General features: G+C 36.3%; 1 protein-coding gene across 1 annotated transcript; it reads left to right on the top strand.

Moving 5' to 3' along the window:
- Positions 1-4861: 4861 nt before the first annotated feature.
- Positions 4862-25967, top strand: LOC137405453 (fumarate hydratase class I, aerobic-like). The gene is made up of 12 exons (XM_068091722.1): positions 4862-4931; positions 5406-5533; positions 5832-5970; positions 8013-8113; positions 8645-8851; positions 9126-9252; positions 10642-10832; positions 15457-15567; positions 18969-19175; positions 20218-20337; positions 22117-22234; positions 25449-25967. Exons 1-12 carry the CDS (start codon positions 4883-4885, stop codon positions 25544-25546), a joined length of 1596 nt encoding a protein of 531 aa, XP_067947823.1. The 5' UTR covers positions 4862-4882; the 3' UTR covers positions 25547-25967.
- The last annotated feature ends 247 nt before the right edge of the window (positions 25968-26214 follow it).

Raw genomic sequence — 26214 nt, 5'->3', positions numbered from 1 at the left:
ATGGAAATAAGCGACCGGAAGTGAAAAGCTTGTCGATTTCTCTTACGTGAAAAGTTCTATCAAGATCTCAACGAAAGATTACGGTTTACAGTAAGTACTACAAATTCAATCTAGATGTTATGTAGGAATGTTACAATGAATCTTCTCTTCTGAGTAGTAACTATGTGTTCTATGCTGATTGTATTCATTGCAATTGCAAACTCCAATATCTTAGCAAAGTGTATGTTATATCCCTACTCAGATTAAAACAGACGAATTTGGTTCTTCGGAGTTAATTGAATGAGTTGGTTTGAATGTATATTGTAGTCTGACTGTAATCAATGCTATTGTAGATTCCCATATCTCACCAGCAAAATGGATATATCCCTAAACATACTCAGAAAAGGATGGAAGAATTTGCTTCTTCAGTAAGTATTACATGTATTTATTTCCTTAGTTCAACTGAATGAACTAATTTGTCTGAATGTTTTAGTTTTACTATAAGTCCTATTTTGTCATAGTCTGTCTGTATGTCCTATTGGGATAATCTTTCAGAAATATTGTTGAATTTCATGGTACATGAAGTTGAGTCCTCGGAAGCTCCAATAACATAATATTTTCTTTTAAAAAGTGGTGGATCCATAACAGTGGTGGATAATTTCAGAATTTATGAAGTTTACAATCGAAGTGAATAATAAGAGGTTCTTACTTTAACCGAATTATCTAATCCGTCTGTAAACCCTTTCGAGATTATCGATCTCCAACTGAGTTTATATACCATCCCTTCCGTAGCTCATCTCCTATATCATACTACCACTCAATATATAATTATTCGAGTTCTAAAAATAACGTATAATTCCATTGCAGACACGTCATTCTCATTCGGGAATGGCAAAGAAAGAGAAAACGTATGAACGCCAACGCTCTCGCAAACCGTCCGCCAACCCGCCGCCACCGAGCTCCCCATCAACCCCTAAAACGGCCCGGAAGGATGTAGTAGTCATGGGACATGAAGAAGCAAGCAGATTTTACGAGAGTTCGGCACAATGCGAAAAGGATCCTGCTATCATAGCTATTTCCGATGACGATGAGTGATTGATGAACAACTCGATACAAACTTCGTTTTAAAGATTGTACATGAACATTTTCTTATATATATATTCAATGTTTCATTTATACTATATTATCTTTATTGTGACCTATCTACTTGAACATTTTCATATATTCCAAGTTAAACATAAACTATTTTATTTTTATTGAAACGAAATGATGATGGAAATAATCAATAATACATACAAATATATCTTTTAAAGTGAATAATTTTGTAATAAAACTGATCTTTCATTCAACATATTAATTTCTCCAACAAATTTCAATTTTACATATATACAAAAAAAAACCGAAAATAAAATCCTTAAAATTCTTAACCATTCAAGAGCTTCAACATTACAAAATCATCAAATCTTCAAAAAAATAACTTTGTACATAAACACTTTCTCATATATATTCAATGTTTCAAATATATAACAATCTCCAGAAAATCAACCCCTCGGTGTCCCAGATATTAACCCCCTCACTCATCCGGTAATCTCTCGCTCTCCTCGATAATCCGCGAGATCCACTCCGGAAAACCAACCAGCCCTCGATGTCCCAGATATTCACCCCCACTAATCCACCGATAATCCGCGACGATTCGGCCGACTAATCCGCAACGATTCCCCCGACTAATCCCGCAATAATCCACGTTTAATCGGATGACTCATCCCCCACTAATCGGATGACTCATCCACAGATAATCCGCCGATTACGCCAGGAGCGGATCCATACCCCCTCGAATTCAACCCCCTACTCTACACCACAATTTCCCCCCAAACCCCAACATCTCATTCAACTCCACGCAATTCAATCTACACCCCTAGCCAATTTAATTCGCAACCCCCTTTTTTTATCCCCCCGCTGGATCCGTCACTTTTTTGTGTAGATCTGCTCTCTACATACTACTATTATCTAACTACTACAGTTTCATTTTAGATTTCTTTTAGATTTAATTTTTATATTTCCAAACAAAGTAACTGAGAACTCTTGTTATTTACAATGATATTGCAACTGCAGAAGAGTGAATAAGCCTGGTCCTTGGGCACTTATCTGCAATGAACATTTCAATGATCCATGTTTTGACAGAACAGGTCAAAATGTTCGACTGAAACCAGATGCTGTGGCATCACTGATTGCACTGCCCAGTCATTTAAACGTTTATTTTTCAATGTCGAATGGTGCTTTTCAATGATTGAATTCAAAACAATATTGTCAAGCACAGTGCTGCTAAGTTGTTCAACTTAAAGTAGGTATATCTAAAGAAATTTCAGAAACCTCAAACAGCACGCAAAACAGCGACAGCTGCCGCAGCAAGTGCTTATGAATATGTCTGCAGCTTAGCAGAAGATGTTGGTGTGAAGTTCTCTAGTAATACATCTGTGGCAATGGTTAGTACTTCTTTGCAGTATTTCTTCAATTTGTTTGCTGTCATTTCTATTAAAATAATAATTATCATAGTTGCAATCCATGTTTGATCCATGCTTGATTAAAAAGTTTCCATTAAGCTTTATGCCTAAGATGTGTGTGAATGACTTCCGGTGAAAATTGCTACATTTTTATGTTACATAGCAGTATGGTAACAGTTTGACCTATTTTATTTTTGCTTATTTTATTAGCTGTATTGTTGTATCTGATGGGTACTATGTTTATGAGAATAAGACATTCATTTTTGTTGATTTTATGTAATTGTCATCATTGATGCTTTTGTTTAGGTGGTTGGAATAATAATCCTACTGTTACTCAGTTTAAGGCTACCCTTCGCAAACTTATCAGCAAATGTGGTGCCAAATCAGATGCTGGTAAGACAGGTAATGTTACTGCTCAAAACGAGATTCTCATCATACAGGCTACTCCAGAAGATGATCAGTTGGTGGAGCTCACAATGATTTCAGATGTCAAATTTATGTTATAGGTAACAGTGTAGTCTATATAGCTAGCTACATTGTGCAAAAGCTAACAAAAGCGCTGTCACGTGACATTGGCCATTAGTCGCTGGTTACCACTAAGTCAAGTATCCAGTACCGACATCTATATACTCTACTCGAGCTACAAAACAATGGAGGATTGGTGCGTTTATAAGGCAGTGTCATCAGGATCCTGCTAGTTGCAGATCGATACTTTCGTATTAATGCAAAGCCAGATCCACTCCATTGTGTGGTGTATGTTATCAGTAGTGTAGGATCTAGTGATGTGTTATGCCTTGGGAAACACCTTACGGACACAGCAGATGGCATATCCAACACTGCTTTGTTGATGAAAACCTTATTCAGATGTTTTATGATCTCTGACAGCATCATTATGCTAACACCGTAAATTCAAACTGCAAGGTGCATCTTTGCGGCATAAAATACTAAAGCAGTACTTTTTAAAGGCCAGTAACAATGTAATCACTGTAATATTTATCTGCAGCTGTGGTTGTGCTGTTATTTGTAATCCTATTTAGTTCTAAGAAACTCTGATGCACCTTGGCTCAATATCCAGTGGTATACAAATCTCCTTTTACACAGTTTCTGTAAGGTGTATGTATAAGTTTAATCTGATTACACTAATTTCTGCATTTCCTTGTTTGCATTATTTTGATTATTCTTTATTACAACTGTTTTTAATTCTTGTTTAGTTGTTGCAGTAGTTTATTCCATCTTTTACAGATACTGTATTATACATTTCATACATTCATGAGCTATTATCATTTTAATCTTGAAAACAGTTTCTGTTTTGGCAGAATATATGTTGTTTTTATCGAAATACTTCACATGCTAAGTTTCTCCATTATAGTTTATGCATAAGTAATATAATTTTTAAAATAATGGAACAGTTGTTATTTGCCTGGATATATCATTTGCTGGGTTTATGCGTCTGTTATATAACAGTTTGTATGAATAATATGGTGAACGAAAATCTATTTTACATCTGCTTATCATATCCCACTCCATATATTATGAATCGGTTTCTTTTATCAGGGAGCTTTAAACGTTGTGTAGGAGGCGTTTTCATTAACACCCAGCTGAAAAATAACTATTCAACGTGTACGTTTCTGTCAGCTTTCACTGTTTGTTTACAAACGGAACTAATACGCGATTAGCTTTCCAATATGGCGCATGCATTACGTATCGCTATCAATGTAAAAGTCACGTGATGGTAATTTCATGGCTATTTCATTGCTATTTCAACGCTCGTTCTATTGTATATAACCCAATATCCTAAAGTTTTGTCAGTTATGTTTGTTACCGTCGCTACATCGTTGTTACAAACTAATGATATCCAATACTGTGTCTGGGACGAGTATTTTAGAGCATTGGCTAAAGTAGCTACTCAATTATATTGTTTCAACTCCGAACTCTGACAACGGCAAAATCTTTTCGTTGGTGCCCCTTTATATGGCTAGTTTTATTTATCCAGCACTCCGTACCCCACTATGCAGTGTTGAAGCGACAGTACATAAATGTTTGCATATCACTTTGTTGCAAAAACAATTATGCCTTTGAGTTTTGGCAGTTCTTATTGCAAATATATTTTCACATTGGCAAACAATGATTGTTTATGTGTGCTGTACGTCTTACCGCAATTAATACCCTTCAAGGTTTTGCGTTTGGATAATTTGTTCGTTTTTTTTTTAATTCTTACTGAAACTCTATGTACTTCATTTTAGATTCAGCATTTTGAATGTTGGTTATTCCTCTATTAGTTTCAATATCCGTTGCAGAATATGCAGTCACTTTCAAAAGGTTTCCTTCGCGCCGGAAATAAGCTGCCACTATGTCTGCTTAGACGGTCAACTGGAACACTTAAGCCATTTTATTACCAGGATATGTTTGAAAACACAGAGCCTCTAAACCCACCTTACAAAAAGCTAACTTGTAGGTTTGCGCACTGTATTCAAAGTTTTATTGTCAGGAATTATTTAAACAGTATTTAAAATTTGTTGCAAACTTATGTTTCAAACACAGTAAGCCTAATTATTTTCAATGTGTGTATGCTGTGCTTAAATTGATGATATTTGTGTTTTAAAGTAAGTTGCTGGAGCTACGTGCAGATGGGTTGTATGCAAAGCTATGCTGCTGTTCCTTGTTTAAAGGAAATTTTTTCAATTTTTGTTTGCTACCAATATGCTAGGTATTATAGTTGTCTGGTACAACGCATGTGTCTTTTAGTACATTTTCAATGTATAATGGAACATACAGACAAGGCTTAACATCTGGTTGTATAAATAAAGGAAAATAAATATTCAAATGTGTCAAAGTGGTAAATACAAATATTATATATGACTATAGTTTATTGCATAGGTCTGATCAGGAATGCAACAGGAAAATCATCCGATTTTCTTTTTTTAGCTGACTTTGTGTCTACAAGCACCTTTCAAAGCAAAAATATGTTGGTGATTGATCCTCAAGCACTGACACTGCTCTGTGAACAGGCTATGGTTGACATATCTCACCTCCTCAGGCCAGCTCATCTTCAGGTATTACTTAAAAACCATGTGTGCAAGCAATTGATTCTTACTAACATGGTTGCTATGGTTGCATAGTGAAGAAACCAAACACTATGAGCACTATTTGGTAGGTTCCCTCATTTTTATTCGTGATTTCCTGTTCCGTATTTATTAGTATTTATTATACTTATTTTTTATATTCCGTCTTTCAGATTTTGACTATCTGATTTATTGTCTGGTTTATTTAGAAACCAAAAAGACCTTCCGGTTTTGTAAAATTTTGTGAAATTATTGTTATTTTTACACCTAAGTGATATTTTATTTGCAGTCCCTCTCTAATATTCTCAAAGACCCAGAAGCATCCCCTAATGACAAATATGTAGCTTTAGAGTTTTTGAAGAATGCTAACATTGCGGCTGGTATGGTACTACCTGGCTGTCAGGATACTGGAACAGCCATAATTATGGGTATGCTGTACCAACTTTAGATGTTGCAATTAGATTTAACATGGCTGCATTCAAAATAGATCTGTACTTTTTGTTCTAAAGCTATCTTGAATACATTAAGCCTGGTTGCTATATACGCCGCAAAGCACCGGTGACAGCACCACAGGCTATTAGCAGTGAAATGGGAACCTACGCGCCAGGTACCGCCGATAGTTGCCGGCGGCATCGCAATAGTTTCGCGCTGCTCAAATTTCGCAAGACCGCAGGCAAAACCTTTCCGAAATGCACTGTATGGGTGAAGGTCACCATTATAGAAACGGCGTGGTTAGCGAGCATTTTATTTGATTACGCGATTATGTTTAGCGATACAGCTTATATGTGAACATATGCCGCCGAGCCTAACGCCGCAAACGTTTTGCTGCGCAAGGTACCGCCGGAGTATCTCAATCGATATGGGAACCAGGCTTTACGGGTACATCATGCACACATCGTGTATACATCATGCGTATGTCAGAGACAAATACACATATTTGTAAACAACAAGCTTACAACCGTATTTTAAATAAAATGGTTTTATTTGCATGTTATATAGCATAGATTTAAGTTACACACAATCAATAAAGATTTGAGAAAGTATTATTTTTTATCTAGTTGAAGTTGTCTTCCCGGCAGTGCGTTGCTCACCGATTGTATTCGGAATAATTTCATAGATGCCATTCAGTTGTATAGCAATTTTCTACTGAACTTTTTAAAGCTTGCTTTAACTATCATCTACGACAGTGAAGACCTGAATTTCATCACCTTGACATGGTGGAGTTTCTATGACCACCTCTGATATAACGAGGGTGTTCTCAAGTTCCCTACTCTGTTTTGTGCGTATTTTTAGAGCTTCAAGTCTGTTACTACCTCATACCAAACTTCATCTCAAAGTTTGTTGTCTGTCATTCAGTGTTTATCCAGCTCCTGCTTCATATTTGTTTAGAACACATGAAGAATGCAACCGCAAGTTTATTAACATTCACACCTAACCACAAGGCTAAGACGTTTTTATCATTCTTATCATGTTCATCATATACTCTGTATCCTTTTCACGATTGCACACACTAAATGTGCACTTTTAATTGTTTATTAATATTACCTTTTGCATTTGTTATTTTTGTGAAAGCTAATATTTTGCTACATTACCTATTTTTTAATTTTTAAATGTGTCGTTTCAATTGGGCCGTTACACTCCTATTTCCGGTTTTTCCTTGGCTTGATTACTAAATCTGTAAAGGCTGAATATTTTTCACATGGATAATAGTACTATCTTGAGTAGGAATAACTTCTACATTCTCTCTGCAGTTAGAGTTGAGTGATAAATGGCGTTAACATGTAATAAAAATAATTTATCGGTCTGAAGACTTTTTTATTACCTGAACAACGCCGGCCATTCAGCTAGTTGACTAATAAATTGAGCTTTTGGCAGATCTGGTAATGACTTTTCTATAGCGTTGTCTGACTTGTCTCATTTGTGGTGTCTTTGTATATTCAGTTACTCATATTTACTGCTTTTGGCAAGTCTGTTAATGACTTTTCTATACTGTTGTCCGACTTGTCTCATTTGTGGTGTCTTTGCATATTCAGTTACTCATATTTACTGCTTTTGGCAAGTCTGTTAATGACTTATCTATAGTGTTACTTGACTTGTCTCAATTGTGGTGTGTTTGCATATTCAGTTACTCATACTTACTGCTTATGGCATGTCTGTTAATTACTTATCTATAGTGTTGCTTGACTTATCTCATTTGTGGTGTCTTTGTATATTCAGTTACTCATACTTACTGCTTTTGGCAAGTCTGTTAATTACTTATCTATAGTGTTACTTGACTTGTCTCATTTGTGGTGTCTTTGTATATTCATTTACTCATACTTACTGCTTTGGGCAAGTCTGTTAAATACTTATCAAGGTTTAACAAGGGTGCATTCAAAATAGATCTGTACTTTTTGTTCTAAAGATATCTTGAATACATTATGTGCACATCATGCGTACAGAATGTGTACATCAGAATACAATTTCTCAGGAAAGAAAGGTCAGCAAGTGTGGACAGGTGGAGATGATGCGGAGGCCTTGTCACGAGGAGTGTACAACACGTATACGAGTAGGAATCTGCGGTATTCACAGGTAAACTATTAGTTGCTGAATTATCGTCATGGAAACGTGGGCTTTTAATATAATCCTACCCTAGTTATAGCAATAATGGTTCAACATTAGGTCAGTCGAGTTTTGTTGTGATTTTCATATGTTCCAGATTAGAATCGTTTTAGAACGATTCAAAATAAGATCATTCAAATCAAAACACAGTTTAGAACATATTGTGTTAGAACAAGTTAACAAATTTAATTTTCTTCGCAAATATGACGAGATTATGATGTAAAAACTATTGCTTTAGATTTTTGCAATATCCACTGCGCTTAGCACATTTTTCGTGTCTACATGCAACAACCAATTTTGCAAATGTCCGTAATTGGCTCTGTAATTTTGTTTTTTAAAATATATTTCAAACAACAAGGATAAGCCAGCGAATACACACCACTTGGTGACAACTCTGGAGTTTTTTGGCTATAAAATGAATATATTTCACAAAGTATTGAAAGTTATTTTGTAACCTTTATAGAAACTTAAGAGCAAATCATATTTTGCTGCGTATTTCAGGTGGCTCCCCTTGACATGTACAAGGAAGCAAACACTGGCACAAATCTTCCTGCTCAGATAGAGATATACTCTACCAAGGGAGACGAGTACCACTTCCTGTTCATAGCCAAAGGTGGTGGTTCGGCTAACAAGAGTTTTCTCTACCAGGCAACCAAGGCTCTGCTGAATGAAAAGAAACTCATGGAGTTTGTACATGAGAAAATACAGGTTTGGAATATGTGTGTTCTTTACTGCTGTCAACTGTAGGTGGCAGGTTATAAGTGTGACAAGTGTCACGCCTAAATATAGCTTGCAGGAAACAGAATTTACTGTGACATATTTTTTGCGCTTTTTTGAAGGTCATTTTGTTTTTAAAAATTGCTATGGAGTTGAGTTTTTCAATTGGGTTTATTGTTTTTTGGATGTTAGTTTTTGTTCCGATATAGCCTGAGTTCCAATAGGATCATATTGTTGAGCTTAACTGTTCAAGTCACTATTGTAGACTATCGGGACGGCTGCTTGTCCACCCTACCATTTAGCCTTTGTTATTGGAGGAACTTCCGCCGAAATGAATTTAAAATGTGTTAAATTGGCCTCAACGAAGTACTTTGATAACTTACCTACTTCAGGTAAGTATTTTTAAATTCTTCGGCTTTAAAGATATGATTGCGTCAAATTTTAGTTGATTTTAACAGAGAGCATCAATTTTTTCTATCAGTTGAGATGTCGTTTGTTGTTTTAGGCAGTTTCATTGTCAAAATATTTGGAGATTGAAATTGACAAAAATTGACAAAACGCTCAGAAAAAAAGATGCGCCCAGACTTGCCCAAAATGATGTACTTGTATATAGTGAAACAGTCCATCTATATTTCTTGTATTCACATCGGCTATTGCAATAAAAGTCTAGTTCTACGCGGCTCTATTGTCATATATTTTATTTTGTAATTGCTCATGATTGCCAGAATAAAATCTTAAATCTAGCTACAGATACATTATTATAAATGTTTCAAACGCCTCAAATAAAGATAATTAAACTTCTGTCAATATAGTTTTCTCTAAATACTGTGTAAACATTTGAGTATTGACTACGATTCTGCCAGTCTACGGTAATTAGGTCGTCGAGCTAACTTATTTTATCGCGGCCTTTGTATCAGCTAAGTTCTCAGTTGCTATCCACACTGGAAACTAGTTACTAAATAAAATAAGCAAACGCCATCTTTGAAAAGAATATGTTTAAATATTTGGCGAAACCAATTGCATCCCTAAAAAGTTTGGGTATAATCAACATTATCTAGTCATTATTAGTATCAATTTGTAAAAAGGAATCTACTGGTCACATTTGATTAGTTGATTTAAGTACAAAACAAATGGTTTTATGAATAAACCGACATAGTGAATTCAAAACCACGTCAATTTCTTTGAAATCAATTAAACCACCGATTCTGACAAAGGGTCAATAAAGCCATTCTTGCGCCTGGTTGGCGGATTATGGACTTAGCTGTTGTCACTTAGTAGTGTGGGCATAAAATCTTTTCAGCTCTCAATATTTGTTCCGTTAGAATTGAGTCGAGCTATGCAAAAATACCTGTCATAACAGCTCTGATTACACTTCATTAATCTATCTGTCAGGTGAAATTCAGACAAGATTTCAGCACAGGTGGCAACGGGGCTTTGATGGGTTCAATATGTTCTGCAAATTATATTTTGCATTTTCTTTAACATATCTTGCATATCTAGAAACAAGTTGAAACATTTTCACACTTGTTTCAATGATATCATCAATTGATATCATTGAAACAATCTTACATAATAGCTACTCTGTCAATAGCTAGATTTTTATATGAATTAAAGATGGCCCATGATGACTCCAATAAAAATATTCTAGCATACACCAGATACACTTGGTGTATGCTAAAGCCAATATTCAAGCAAGTGATACTACTATTCCACTAGTGAGTTTTCTTTAGTAGCTTACCATGAGCTGCCTGTGATTATGTTCCTCTTTCTCTCGTCTACAGGCAATGAACATGGCCGAGCATTCAGGGACGTGCAACTCGAGCAGAAGATACAAGACATGAGTCAACAGATTGGAATCGGCGCTCAGTTCGGTGGAAAATTCTTTGTGCACGATGTGAGAGTAGTGAGACTGCCACGCCACGGAGCTTCCTGTCCAGTTGGTATGGGAGTGTCTTGTTCGGCGGACAGGCAGGTAAGATTGTAAAAGATACAAGTCAACATAACTCCCAGTTTGCAGGATTGGCATCAGCTCACAGTCTAAACCTCATTTCATCGAGTCTTCACTTGATGGTGAAATAAAGTTCTGAAGAACCCGTCGATAAAGGCTAGTTTACACTATATTGGTAATCGCAGACACCTCTATGACACAAATATTTTTCATCGACTTCTCACTAGTCCAGTTTTATCCAGACTAGTACCCTGACAATACGATGTGTTATGGGAAATTGTCAGGTGCGTCAAGAAAGCACATGGAATAGGTTTATGTAAAAAAACTCAAACATGATGGAAGGTGAATGGTTGACACCATAGATATAGTAAACCCTAGATTGGCGAATAGCTATCATTACAATGGAGCAAAAGTGAGGCCTATAATTGGCTGTTGTTTTCACGACGTTACGTCGTAGTGATGTGCATCACAGCATCAAAGCCTTCAATTGAGCAATAAGTTTAGTAGTGGAAGCACGCTTGTCTTGCTAGTTTTTAAGTCATAAACGTAACAATAAGACCAAATTCTTAGTGAATTGTCATCAGAAGAGACCACAACACCCCAGGTATATCCTGAATTGCCCATAACAAGACAGAACTTCAACTCAAAACAAGAAGTTCTCAACAATATCATAAGCTATCTATGCCGAGCTGAAAGCTGCTAGTGAAAAATAATAGGAAAATCATCATTTCGTCATTGGTTTCGAGTCAGCAGCCAAATCTGTACATGGCATTGCTCAAAATCTTTTCAGCAACTACCCTTACATCAACTACTTCCTAACCTTTAAGATCAACCAGGATCACATTGAGATTCTGTTTTCCACAATACGATCGAAGGGTGGCTATAACAATAACCCGGATGTGCAGTGCTTTAGATCTGCACTTCGAGCACTGTTCATAAAAGCAGATATCACACCAAATCCCAATGTTAACTGTATTGATCTGGATGTGAGCAGGGCTGAAAAAACTGGCCAACTCCTGCTACATTCTCTGGCTAGAAAGAAAAAGAAAGAAGAGACAAAAGCTGAGGAAGGTGAAGATGAGGAGTTCGGTGATGAGGATTTTTTTAAACTCAAATGTGATGAGTGTATCAAGTTCTTGACCAATGTAGAAGTAGTCGGAAGTAGAAATAGTGATGACATAACCCTAATCTCAGGTAAAAACAGAAGAGGATTGGTGACCAGATTGATAGGCCGAATATGTATTGCTGCAGAAAAGTGCCTACGTTCACACATGGAGAACTATGGTATCACACAGAGAGCTTTTAAACAAGTAACATCACAGACAATAACATATATGTCTTATTACATAACCTCAATCAAGGTTTTACATGTACAGTGCATGCCAACAGTCTACTCAAAACTATAGTAAATCGCTATACTAAAATCAGAATACACTATGCCGCTTCAAAGCAGGAATCTAGTTCAACCAACCTTAGACAGAGACTATCTGCTTCTAACTGCTTCTAACTACTTGTAACTGCTTCTAAATCTCATTTGGTTCTTTGGTTCATTATTACTTTAATTTCTATTTGGTCACTCTTTGTATTATCAATGATATAGAAGCTTCTAAATCATTGGTATTATTCATTACCATGTGTGTAAGATTCTTGCCTTTCTCATCCAAAGTCATTACAGTCATACTTCGACTTACAAGCTTAATGCATTCAGAGACTGAGCTCATATGTCAATTTACTCGCATGTCGGTGCAATTTGTTTATACATGTATATAGAACAATTAAATATATATTGATTGGTTACCATACTCTAAAAATGCAAATAAAACACTCAAAACAAGATATTGTAACAGAAAGAACATGTTGGTTATTGTCCTAACTTACCACATGCTTTCAAAAAGCAACAAATAAAAAACAATGCAAGGAAATGTGATTGATTAAAATGTAAAATTAATTACATACAATAGCAGCTAACGCTAGCATTTGCCAGAGAGGGAGAGATAAGTTATTCTTCATTACAACAGTTGAATTTGATAAATTTGGATTTTATCCAAGTCTTAAAAGACAAACTTAAAAGCAAACCTAGAAGCAAACTTTAATCTTTAACTTAACGTAATTAAAATTTCTTCGGCGTTCATAGTTTTAAGTTTCTCGCTGGTTAGCTAATCTTTCTTTTGTTTTGCTCTCACGACCAGCCGGCCGTTTTAAGAGAAACCTATCTAAGGACGTTTGCCTTTGTCGCCCTTTCAACATGTTGCGATCAGGACGAACACAGGTGTCATCACCAAGGGTTAATGCACGACCACTAGCCAACTTGTCCGAATGTCTATTTTTTATAGTCTTGATAGATAGCACCGGCCTTTTTACGTAGCATCGTTTCAGTTACGCAGTCACCGGCCAATTGTTTGTCTTTTATCCAAAGCCTGAGCAGTCTCTCCATCAGTGGTCGTGAAGATCGCTGCATCGTTTAGAAACTATGGTTAGTCCTTTTGCAAACTAAATGCCTTGAATATAATCCTTGTGTTTGATAATTGTGGATGTATTTCTGTCATATTGCTGAGCTAGCTCAATCACGCATACATATTTTGCATATTTTTCAATAATTTTTCGTTTAATATCAATTGTTATTATTCGCTTTTTCTTTGCATTATCTATCCTTTTACTGGCAAACTTTCGGTCTACGCACGGGACTTTTAATTCACATAATTCTGCACTGAAAATCGTGCACAAAAAACATGGTACAAAAGTATAATCTGAGCAGTTGAAAAATACAAAGTGATGCTGCTCTCATAAAACACCTCCGACATACTTGGCAACTGACTCATGTGCTCGTATCTCAAACATGGCTCGTATGTTGGTGCTAAAACTTGCTTAAAAGCTGGCTCGTACCTCAAGTTTCTCATACGTTAGGGCACTCGTAAGTTGAAGTATTACTGTATATAAGTTTTACATATTTTCAATAAAATATGCAGTCTCAGATGCACAAACTATGGAAAAATTGAGCAGTTTTTAGTGCTAAGTCAATAGGAGTTAATAGATCAGCTGATTAGCTTTGCACATCACCATGACGTTGCGTCATGCTAATTATAGGCCTCACTTGTTTTGATTATTCGCATATCTAGGGTTTACTATATCTATGGTTGACACAGTTGGTAGTGTGCCTGATGGATAAGCTGAATATTGTGGGTTCAAATCCTGTTAGGTGCTATTTTTTCCTAACCTGTATCCATGGATTTGGATGGCTCTTATATCATCTCTATCTATATTTCTCAAAGTTGGTCGTGTGTGCATGTGTCATTGTCCAGCTATAGCTATAGCTATTGAAATATTGGAAATAAAATTCCACATTCTGATGGATTTGAACTCACCCGCTTCACCACTGAGCTATACAAGGCGTATTGATCAAAGACAATATGACATTATATACCGTATACCGTACGCACACTCTAAATGACGTACTATTTGATTTGAAAATATGAATTCTATCAACTCTATAAAGCCCGATGCTTTTTTGTGTTTTCTTGAACTTCTAATTTCGATTTTTCGTAGGGTTCAATTGTTGTATCGTGGTCAAGGCCGATTCTTTTCATGTGGACAATTGTGTTACCTCCGTAGGAAGAGCCTCGACATTGTCTCTCCGTTCGGTCAGACAAAGACAGTACGATATCTCATTTTTACATTTGTACCAGTATTGAGAGGTACCAGTGTCGTCGTAATCCAAGTTTTGATGTATAGCTTCCGGTTGAACAGTAACCTTGGCAACCGAAAAGTTATTGTTATTATTAATTCAACATATTCAGGATTTTGATTTTGTTTTCTCAATTCGTATTAATTGTATCATTACGGAATCATCTTTTATTGTAATCGTAGCAAGACAGACTTAATTTAGCTGTTACTTGCTAATTATTTCACATTTACATTTAAACCCTTTTATAGCTGTCTTATTTTTTTATTTTTCATTTGATCTGCTCAAAACATTTTCGACTTGCATGAAACCGTTTTCTCATGATTCGAAATTTGAAAGTTACAGTTGTTTGACAAAGTTTGAAAACCTTTACAGTTGTTTTTATTTTCTCTCTTAATTTATTTCAACTGCACGAAACACTTCTCATGATATGTAGTTTGAAAGTTAGAATGGCAAATGTTCTGATATGTTAAATACAAATAAATGGTGTTATATGTTAAATACAAAAAAAATTTTGTCCAAAAATATTTATTGCCCATGCGGGTAGAACAGCTAGTCAATATATAATACCTGGTATTTAGAAAAATGAAATTGTTTTAACCTACCATCACAATTTTGAAGGTCATGCGGATGTCACGTGCTTTTAATAAACAACCCATAGTCTCAACTTTCGTGATGCCTTTTAATAAAATCTTTGTATAAGAATGTTCACACATTAATGTTAAATGCAAATTATTTATTCCTTTAGATTAGAGTTACTAGGTTAATAGTTGTGTTTCAGAATTTGTTCCTGTGTATGAATTATTTGGTGTTTTCACAACTATTTATATTGAGAGTCTCTAATATCTAATCTCGGCTCATGAAAAGAGAGTCGATGGAATATGTCGGAAAAAAGTGACACGTAGGTTTTTAGTGTGGAAAACCTGCCAGGGAGTGGCAAGACTATATTTAGATGTATATTATTGGTAGGCTTTGGGAAAGATCACATCTGAGGGTGTATTTCTTGAACAGCTTGAAACAGATGTTCAAAAATATATGCCTGATGTTACCTCACAGTCCCTCAGCTCTGATGTTGTGAAGGTAATGATGTCCTATATCTATCTACTATGTGAACGGCAATCTGTGTGTGGGTGTATTTGTCCAATTATAGAGCGGTCTTTCCTTTTTTCGTCATACGAATTTCGGTCATATGAAGCGAACTGAATTAATATGAGTAGCAAATACCGTACTTTCGGACTATTAACCGCTACTTTTTTATGATGATTTGAGTCATGCGGCTTATATAAGGGTGCGGCTATTCTGTGGTCTTTCCTTCACCGCTAGGGCGCATTAACCGAAATCTCCAGTTAGTGCGCCTCTAGCGGCAAAAGAAAAAATGAAACAATGCCTTACGGTACTGTTCCCTTAGGCAATAGGTTAAAAAGCGTAGGTTAATACAGTGCCGTTAGGCCCTGTTCCGTTTTAAACAGCAAAGTTGATGCCATGTTAAAAAGTATCGTCCTGAGTTCTGCGGCTTATACAAAGGTGCCTATACAGCTATACAAATGTACTACTCATTAAATAAATTAATGAGTAGTAATTTACATGTTTAATTCATATTTACTGCCAACGAGAAAGGTCACCGTGAACATTTGTTTTTCCGGCCACCTATACAATTTTTTTTGCGTTTTACCTACCAAGTTTCTACTTCAAAAAGATAAGTACTTCTCATTCAATGTTATAATGGCTATGAATTGCCATACCTCCACTACTCAAAAGTGTTGGATTTTCCACTGTTCAAGATAGTAAACCTCTTAATTTTATTCAGCAACTGAGTTACTAATTTTTTTCAGCTATGAGTACTGTAACTTACTACTACAGAACTTGCACGGGTACTCCGAGCGTTGCGCTAGGCGATGATGAGAAGAAAGAGAGCAGCTGGTATCGACTTACTGTTACCCTGCTTTAGCCATGACCAGCTGTACGTCGCCTGCTCAAAAGTAGGCACAAGCCGAAAACTGTTTGTTCATACACCCGACAGAAAAACAAAAGATTTTGTCTATCCGCAAGTGTTGCGTTGAACTAACATTGCGTTATTGTTATGTCATGCTTGCATTGATTTAACATTATGTTATTGTTATGTCATGCTATGTTCTTCATGTTCTGCTACACCTACATATTATCCACATGCAGCATTTTCTAACATATTTTTCAGTATATATTTCCTTATTGTATCTCATAAAAAGGCTATCATGTTGGAGTTATGTTTTGTTATTGTAAGGTGCTAATGCTGTATCTGCCTTGACATCGTACTGTCTGTGCTGTTATCCCACGAACAAACGAGCGGAAGCGAAGTATGAGAGTTTTTATGATAAATGCATGTGCACACAACTTACGAAAATTATTCATCAACAATGAGACGAACTCTTGTCTCGAAATTTCATTAACAAATTTAACCATCGTTTTGTAGATTAGTTAAAGTATAATAATGATACAAAACACATATAAGCCTATTTAAATATGTTACCTAGTCTTTGTAAATTATCGAAATTCTCTTAAAACTTACCCATCTGATCGGATTATACACAAATAGACAGATTTATTAGGACGAAAATCGTCACAAAACGCTTGAAAAGCTTGGTTTAATAAAAGTTAAGACCGGAAATTGAAACGCCGGGCGACAGAGAATAGAACAATTAAGTCGTGCGCATTTCGCGAAAAAATAACGTGCACATTTCACCAGTGTATGGCATCGTCGACGGTTTCTGTAATTAATGTAGGAGTACTGAAATCGTTTCATTTTTGCCGATTTCAAACTGACATTTTAGACACTTGAGTACTTTGGTATTCTAACTGATGTCCAACGCAGTGTAAGTAAAGGAAATGACGATATTTTTTCTAACGATTCTTATGAGATTATTACGATATTTAATTATAAGTTTGGATGACTACAGAACAATGATTACGTAGTACAGATTTTCTAAAAATCTATATAAATATCACAACTTCTTGATATTGCTAACTATGACTAATGTAAACAAAATTGTGCATTGGTTTTATATTATTACTATATTAATAATATCGATTATTCTAATAATATCAGTGCATTTTACTTCTAATATTGGCCAATATTGCATTTCTCCTATTGCAGGGGGAGAGATATAAACATATAATCTTTTCCTTTCATTATTGCTGTTTGTTGTTTGTGAAGGTGTATGTGGTCTTTTGCTAGTATATAATGACACCCACACCCAGTACATTACAGCTACGTACCATTGCAGTTATCCTATTGCACTGCAGTGCCATTTGACTGCTAATATTGCATTTCTCAACCATCAGGCGATAGATTGCGAGGCAAGTGCAAGGCGATTGATTGCAAAGCGATAGAGTGCGAGGCGATTGATTGCGAGGCGATTGATAGCAAGGCGAGTGCGAGGCGATTGATTACGAGGCGATTGCAAGGCAAGTGCGAGGCTATTAATTGCTAGGCGATTGATTGTGAGGCGAGTACAAGGCGATTGATTGTGACGCAAGTGCGAGCCGATTGATTGCAAGGCAAATGATTGCGAGGCGATTAATTGCGAGGCGAGTGTAAAGCCTGGTTCCCATATACGCCGCAAAGCACCGGCGACAGCATCGCAGGCTATTGCGATAAAATGGGAACCTACACGCCGCGGATCGCAGTGCACCGCTGGTGGATGCCGGCGGTCAACGCAAGAGTTTGCGCATGTTCAAATTTCGCAAACGGCCGCAGGCAAAACCTTCCCGAAATGCACTGTACGGGTGAACGTCACCATTATAGGAAGGGCATGGCGAGCGAACATTTTATTTGATTACGCAATTATGTTTATGATATTATTAATGGTGTGGCTTTTATGTGAACATTAAACTGCGCCGAGCACCGCAAGTGTTTTGCTGCGCGATATTACCGTCGGTGCTTTGCTACGTATATGGGAACCAGGCTTAAGAGCGCGATTGTCAACTGCGAGGCGGGTAAAGACTGGTCGGCCGAGTCAGGGACTCGGCGACAAAGGTGCGCCATCGTCACCTGTCAAGCGCAACTGTCAACTGAACTCCGGACCTATCTATTGGTCTGCAGGCAGGCAGTCTGTCCACTAAGCCACACGTACTTCTTGCGTGCTTCTTGCGATGCATTGGATTAATTATGCAGATAGTCATTAAGATTTAAGATACACATACCACTGTGGTGTGGCGCATAACGTCACACAATCTGGCTTCACGGTCTGGCCAGCTCATGGCTCTTATTATAGTTAGTTTAGCTATTTACTAGCTTTAGTTAGTCAAATTTGCCAATTTACTAAATTTGTCATTGGTAACTTAGTGAACTTAGCCAATGGCAACTACATAACCTGCCACTGTTTATAAGCTGGTTTTATTACTCGTGCAATGCCGGACATTCAGCAGGGTATGTAGAAAACCATGTCATACACTCAATGCAACAACTACAGATCGTCTTTTATTAGAATATTTTTTGTCTGCAGATCAACCTAAACAAGCCCATGTCTGAGATACTCTCTGATCTGAGCAAACATCCTGTCAAGACCAGGTTGAGTTTAACAGGAACTTTAGTGGTAGCCCGAGATATTGCTCATGCCAAGCTTAAGGAGAGGTTAGACAATGGAGAGGGCATGCCTGATTATATGCTGAAGTACCCAGTCTATTATGCAGGACCTGCTAAGACACCAGAGGTAGTTAATCTAGCCTAGTTTACAGGAAACATATAAATACATCTGTAGACTGGGTTGGTAAAGATATCAGAAGTTTGGTTAGACTGAAATCACTCTCTGGAAACTCTTCTGGTAGTCTATTAAGTTATGTATGAATAATTTGTTTTTGTTTGTCTGTCTGTTTGTCCTCTCTAGAAATCTACATGTGGTTTACTTTGATACTCCTCCAGGTTTTAGACACAAAAGTTTTTTTTATTAAAAAAATGAAAAATTCAGTCTGTATGAGGTTTGAACTCATGACACTCAGTATATTGGACTGATGCTTTAGCCAACTGAGCTACTCAGCTACCTTCTAAAAACCTCAAAATAATTGTGTCATTGCCCATTTAGATAAATTACTCATTTCAGATTCTTCACCATCTAGAAGTTTCTGTTTTTGTTTCCTTATATTAAGGGAAGATCTTACATTGCCACTCCCATTTATAGTTTTTCATTGAACAAGACAACGTTGCTTCATAGTATATCCTGAGATTAGTGTTCATATTCACCGAGAGTGATAATTATTGTAGAATATGATAGGATTGATGAATAAAGTTGAAAATTAACCAAATGCGAATTTCATTCTATAGGGTGACTATCGCAACACTGAGTATTTCTACTAGTTATATTAAAAATGCTTTTTCACAATAGTGTCTGCCAGGTAGCCTTATGGTCACAGAGTCTATACACTGTAAACATTCAGCCTTATGGAACTTTTTAAAGCTATATGATATATAAACTATATAAAGCTGAATATAATTCACCATATAATATTGCTTGGTGGAGATTTTGCAGCTACTAATATGTCTTAGTTTCTTGTTTTAAACTGTTGACATATTATGTGTAATGTATGTTTTTGCTACATGTATCACATTCTCTATTTCTATCAAGTTAGAGTTGTTCTCTTAAATCTCCAGAGTAGGACAATTACAAATGTAAGTTTCTTTGATTTTTTAAACTAATTAATGATATCTGCCGTCATGGAAACTATGAGGCTATTTTGTATTGCTGCTGATCATTGCAGGGTTATGCCAGTGGCTCATTTGGACCAACAACAGCTGGACGAATGGACTCCTATGTTGAAGAATTCCAGGCTGTTGGCGGCAGTATGGTCATGCTTGCCAAAGGAAACAGAAGCAAGGCTGTAAGTATGACAACTCCTGACATGTACTTATATGGTGAATATATACCGTAGAACCTTTATATGAACGTCACCTCTATTTGATCACCGCTATGAAAGAAGGGTTGAAAAATAGAGCGCCACCCTCTATTTGAACACCACCTCCATTTGACCAGTAGTTTGACTATGTTTGATTTTTATGAACCCATAGTACCAAGTGATCAGTAGAAAAGTGTCCACAAAATCATATTCATAATGAATTGTTTACATTAACAACAATCATTGTCTCTCAATTCTCTTATTGTCCACTCCAAATCTTTGCAATTGTTTCGTTAAAACTCTGAGAGCAGCACCATAGAAATAATGAATAACGATCTCAGGCTAATAATATTTCCTTGCTTAAAGCGGCTTTTTAATTCGAAGAACATGCATATAAAAACGGTTTGCAAGTTTTGGGTCAAAGGTTACGCTTAGTGTGCAAACCTTTACACATTGTATTTGTGCTAAACACAGGGCGTAAAAGTTTTGCTCTCCCAAAAAAATTGTTTGGGCGCTAATATTCACTAGTTCAGCAGTGCAGAAAAAAAGTTGAGGCCAGAAGACATTGTGAAAAGTATTGGACAACTAGAAGGTGTTTGTTCCATCGAAAGCAACAATCAGAATGGAACTATCCGAGTAAACGATGGAAATATTTTTGTTTTAAAAATGGTAATTTGTGTTTCTGCATGTAATATACATGTAAGTATGGTTCGTTTATGTCACTTGTTCATGAATATATATTTATAGCATTTCATAGATTATCGTTATATAACTTATATATTTGCAAATTTATAGCATATTATTTAATAGGATCATTGCGGTAATCCGATCATGCAATGGATCGATACTCATAACTCCACTTATATTGCACTTAGTTTCAGTTAGTTAGTTTTAGCTGCAAACTATAGCAAACATATCTGTGAGTGCAATCATTTTTTATTCAACTATGTTAAATATAGATATAAAATAAAAATATATCTTCAAATTTAGAATGAAATACAAATTGAAAATGCCAACAAATTGCAAAGAAAGACACAGGCTATAATATCATTGCAGGTCAATTGCAAGCGATAGATATCAACTGGTAGCGATATTTCTCAGTTTCTCTATGCATATTTACTAAGAGATTTTTGACAAGTTGGAGGTGAGTTAGCAGATTTATTGCATCCAAGAGGTTTGATATCGCTCCACCGGAAAAAAGAGTGAAATTATAGGCGAGATTCGTTTCACCCGTAATAGAACTAAATTTATTTTTCCTAATTTCTTACGGGCCATTTGAAAAATACACTGCCAGTCTCTATTGGAGCACCCCCTCCAATTGACTGCTTCGTCTTCTATAGAGTAAGGGTTGAAAAATAGAGCGCCATGGCGTTCAATTAAAGGTTTTACGGTAAGTACAAGATTTACAAGAGGCTAGTATATGTCTGACAATAAGATGTATTCAGAAAGCGCTCATCAATAGGCCATGATTGTGACAACTGCTAACAGGATTATTTGTATGACAAATGCTCATAAACTTATGATATTTTGTTGTAAATGATACAACTATTAATTTCTAGGCAAAATAATTAAAATAACTTTAAAGACGTTTGGTTTTAAACTGGAATTATCTTGCCTTTTTTATTTGACAACGCTTGTTTTCCGCTAAGTTTTACAGGTGATGTTAGTTTGTACTTTTTTAGGAAAAGCATATGCCTTCCATTCTTTTTTATCTTGGTTAATAGGCTAATATTTGTGTTCACAGGCAAATATCTTATCTTACAGGTAACGAAGGCGTGCAAGACACATGGAGGATTCTATTTAGGGTCAATAGGGGGCCCTGCGGCAGTCTTGGCTCAAAACAGCATTAAGAAGGTAGAGGTGCTGGAATATCCAGAACTCGGTAGGTTTTTCTACACAAACAGTTTTCTACGTGTTTGTATGTAGCACCATCCTTCCTATTTGCTTGGTTCATTGTGGTAGTCGCTGACAGGACAGCTTTTTGTAACCTCGTTAGTTTTAGATGTTTTTAACACTAATTTCATTTGGTATATATACATACATGTACATTAGCTGTGGTACCTGGCCTTGCCCGGGTATTAAAAATCAGCTTATAAACAGTTAGAGGTATTGAGAGTTGCCTGCCATTTGCTATTGGCCTGGCACATTGCCAATGGAAAATTTGTGCAAGCTTACTAATAAGAGCTACGACTTCTACGGAGTTACACTATGACTTTACGTCATGACTGAAAGCGCTAGCCTATTTGCTTCCATATAGTGACATACTGTATATTGCCTCGGGAATTGATCAAGCGCTGTTGCTCAGTAAGGCAGCTATTATTTTTTATAGCTATTGAAATCTAGGAATGAAAGATCTGCTTCATGCTGAATTTGATCTCGGAACCTCCCGTTCACCAGGCGATTATCTAACCAGCGAAGCTACGCGAAGATGCAATGGATTCGTTAGGCGATATTAGTCATTATGCCAGTTAAAATACCCATAGCACCCTGCGTTACGCAAAGTCACTAAAGCTTGCTCTTGCGGCTCTTATTAGTAAGTTTAGCAATAGGATAGTAGCCTACCTAAATTATTCATTGACAATGTGCCAGGCTAATGGCAAGTAGCAGGCAACTACATCGCCTGCCAATGTTTATAAGCAGTTTTAATACCCGGCAACCTTAAGTATTCAGCTAGTATTTGTATACAGTATGTAACTACATAATATGATATGTAGCAGTAGATAGTTATGATACCTTATGTTCAAAAGTAGCTCTATGACTAAACATAAGTCAAGGTAAAATTCAAAGCTACACTAATAATAATAATTGGACTGTTTGTTTAGACTAAAAATTATCTGAAAAGTTGAATTTTTGCCTAACTACTAATCTATTTCATGGCGTCACTCATCAGGTTTCTTTGTTATACATAATATACTAGGGGAATGCCTGGCGTTGCACGAGTAATAAAAAAATTTATGCACAGAAAGTTTATTTTCATTTCACATATAACAACAGTTACCATTTCAACTTTCAAACTTCATATCATGAGAAACTGTTTTCTGTAAAAGAGTTTAAATGTGAAATAATAAGCAAGTACAGTGCACCCTCAGGTAGCCTGTCTTGACAAACTGGTTTTTTTTGCGGTGTTGTCTGATACAAAAAAAGAAATAAAACTGACTGAGCGCACAAATAACGACATGTTTAGTCGCTGTTGCTGCCTTAAGTTCTCAAGTTCTATTAAGTTTAGTAAGTTATTAAGTTTACCGCAGAGACTGGTCGCTGGTTAAACGTAATCTTATTTTTTCTACATAAGTTTTTGCGTGAAATTCGTTATGATTACCAATGGAGCGACCGACATAACATCGCAACCAAGCCGCATAGATGGAAGAGGTGTCTCCCTATAAGACGGAAGACAACTCCCTATAAGTGCAGCTGATGCATCAGGTGCAGTACGTCTTGTGACAAGCTGTTGTGTTGCTCGCCCGCTCGACGGGGGAACAACTCTGCAAAAACAACAGTTTGTCAAGACAGGCTAACCCTCAGGATACGATATTGATCCATTCCAGGGTTGACATCGTAGGGTGAAACATTAGTTTGTAGGGGTGTAGAGACCATTGTAATTATACAATGCAAACATCTCCTGGTAAAAATAGTGCAAAATATTTTATAAAAATGTGTACATATTGAAAATTAGTAACAAAATAGTATGTTAACTTTAGTAACTATAGTTCCCTACAATAATTGTATTCAAAGTATTTTAATGGCTATGATCTGCAATAAAATGCAACATTAAAATGTGTATGCCAAATGCAGGACGTACGTATAACATAAACTTTCAGTTCACTTCAAATAAGTTTAGCTTACTAAACTCACACTTAAAACTAGTTTGAAAGTTTCAGTATGTCTTTTAACTATTTGACTGAATTTCAATTTTATATCACAAAAGTTTTGTTCATCAGTTTCTGTCTTCGCTATAACATTTAGCGTGTCTGGTTAAAACCTTTTTCGACCTAATTCAACAAGAAAGGCCGAGCGATGCAGTTATCACAAGCAGCCTCTCGCACACTTGACCATTTAATGGCCATTGAAAAGAAAAATGAATTTTTATTTACTATGCAGGACGTACATACCTTTGGAGTAGCGTGACTTGACCTGGTACATGTAGCTAGTAGAGCAGAGAGGTGGCAAATATTCATCAATGATAATTATGTTACTGTACACTTATAAATAAATTTAATACGTAGTGAAATGGAATTTTTTAGCAGGCTAAAAGAAGTTGTCTAATTCTGTCCAATTTTTTATAACTTTTTATTTTATAAGTTTTATAATAATTTTATTTTTTTTTATATTTTCCAATAGCTTTCAATAGTGGCACTAACCTAGCTCGACCCCTCATAATAGGCACTCTTTCGCCATCATCATCTTCATAACCTCTCCACTGCACTCTCGATACATAAATTCATTTCTTCTATAAATCTCTCCCACGAACCATCACCATGCTCGCCAAACACCAACTTTGGATAACTGATCTCCATCACATCACAATATGTTTTACGCCACTAACTCAATCCACATCTTCCGTTTAATTTTTTAATTCTCAACTTCTACAGCTGAACGAATAAGAAATTTCTGTACTTCTCCAACATTGACACTTCACTGCTTCAACGCCTCACAGCCTCACAACTCGTCGGCAAAACACTACACTACCACACATCACCTCACCTGCACTCCCGTGAAAGGGTCTTGTCAAACGTTAAACTAATAACACAACCAGAAAATTAGTGCTAACGATAACACCACAAAAAATCTAGAATTTTGTCAACTGCACCATGTTGTATCAATAAATAGACTTACATGAAGACTTAGACTTAGACTTCTTTAGTTACACTTCCTTATATACTCCCCATACTGCCTTATACTACCTAATCTACTAGCTTTACCCACTAGCTTTATTCACTAGCTTTATCCAGCTTTATTCACTTACCGTAATTGTCAAGACCACCTGTACTGCTTGTGAGCCAAGACCACCTGTGAGCTCAGAGACCAATATAGCCTGTGCCTAACAAATCTCATAATACAACAACTTTCATTATTGACCTGGATTGGTTACTCTTTAGGAATGGAGGCAATATGGAAGATTGAAGTTGAGGACTTTCCAGCTTTTGTTGTCGTTGACGACAAAGGAAATGACTTTTTCAAGGACTGGCAAATGTAGGCATGCATCGCAGTACATTTTCTGCATATCTAGTAGCATCAGTTCATGATCATATGTCGACTAGCTCCAGATGGGCTCTATTTTGGACCCTCAACAAATTTTTTTACAAACCTGGCTATACTAGCAGGCGCACTTCTATTAGTATTAGCTGTTATGTAAGGTGGTTTCGTTGCTTAGCAACAATTTGTTTTCAACTCAGTCAATAGTTCTGTTGCTAGGTGAATAGTTTGTATTGGTATTTTTCTGCAGGAATTTCACTTATGAACCTTCTCGTACACCAAAGTTTATTCAGAATGATGAGCGCCCTGGTTTATGTTTCTCAGTGCTTTCTACACATATTTCTGGTGTACGGTATTTTAAAGAGTTTGCACATGATTTGTGTTATAATTATAAATACAAATAAAATTATATTTGCTATTGATACAGACGTGTTATTCGTAGTTGTGATTCAGGCATGCCTTAGAATGGGTCATAGGTCAAAGGCCTCAATCCAATTAAAATCTTCAGAAACTCAGCTATATATTAATTGGCCAGTTTTTGTCATAAGTAATGAGCAGCGAAGGTTTGCTGGGACAAAACAATAGAAGTGTGGGGTGTTCACCACCCCTTCCCAATGAAATATATTACCCCAGTTCTCGGCTATACTAAAATAATATTTATTTACCAAC

The sequence above is a fragment of the Watersipora subatra genome, chromosome 9, assembly GCF_963576615.1.
Source record: "Watersipora subatra chromosome 9, tzWatSuba1.1, whole genome shotgun sequence".
Taxonomy (NCBI): Eukaryota; Metazoa; Bryozoa; class Gymnolaemata; order Cheilostomatida; family Watersiporidae; genus Watersipora; species Watersipora subatra.
This window is presented reverse-complemented; position numbering and strand designations above follow the sequence as displayed.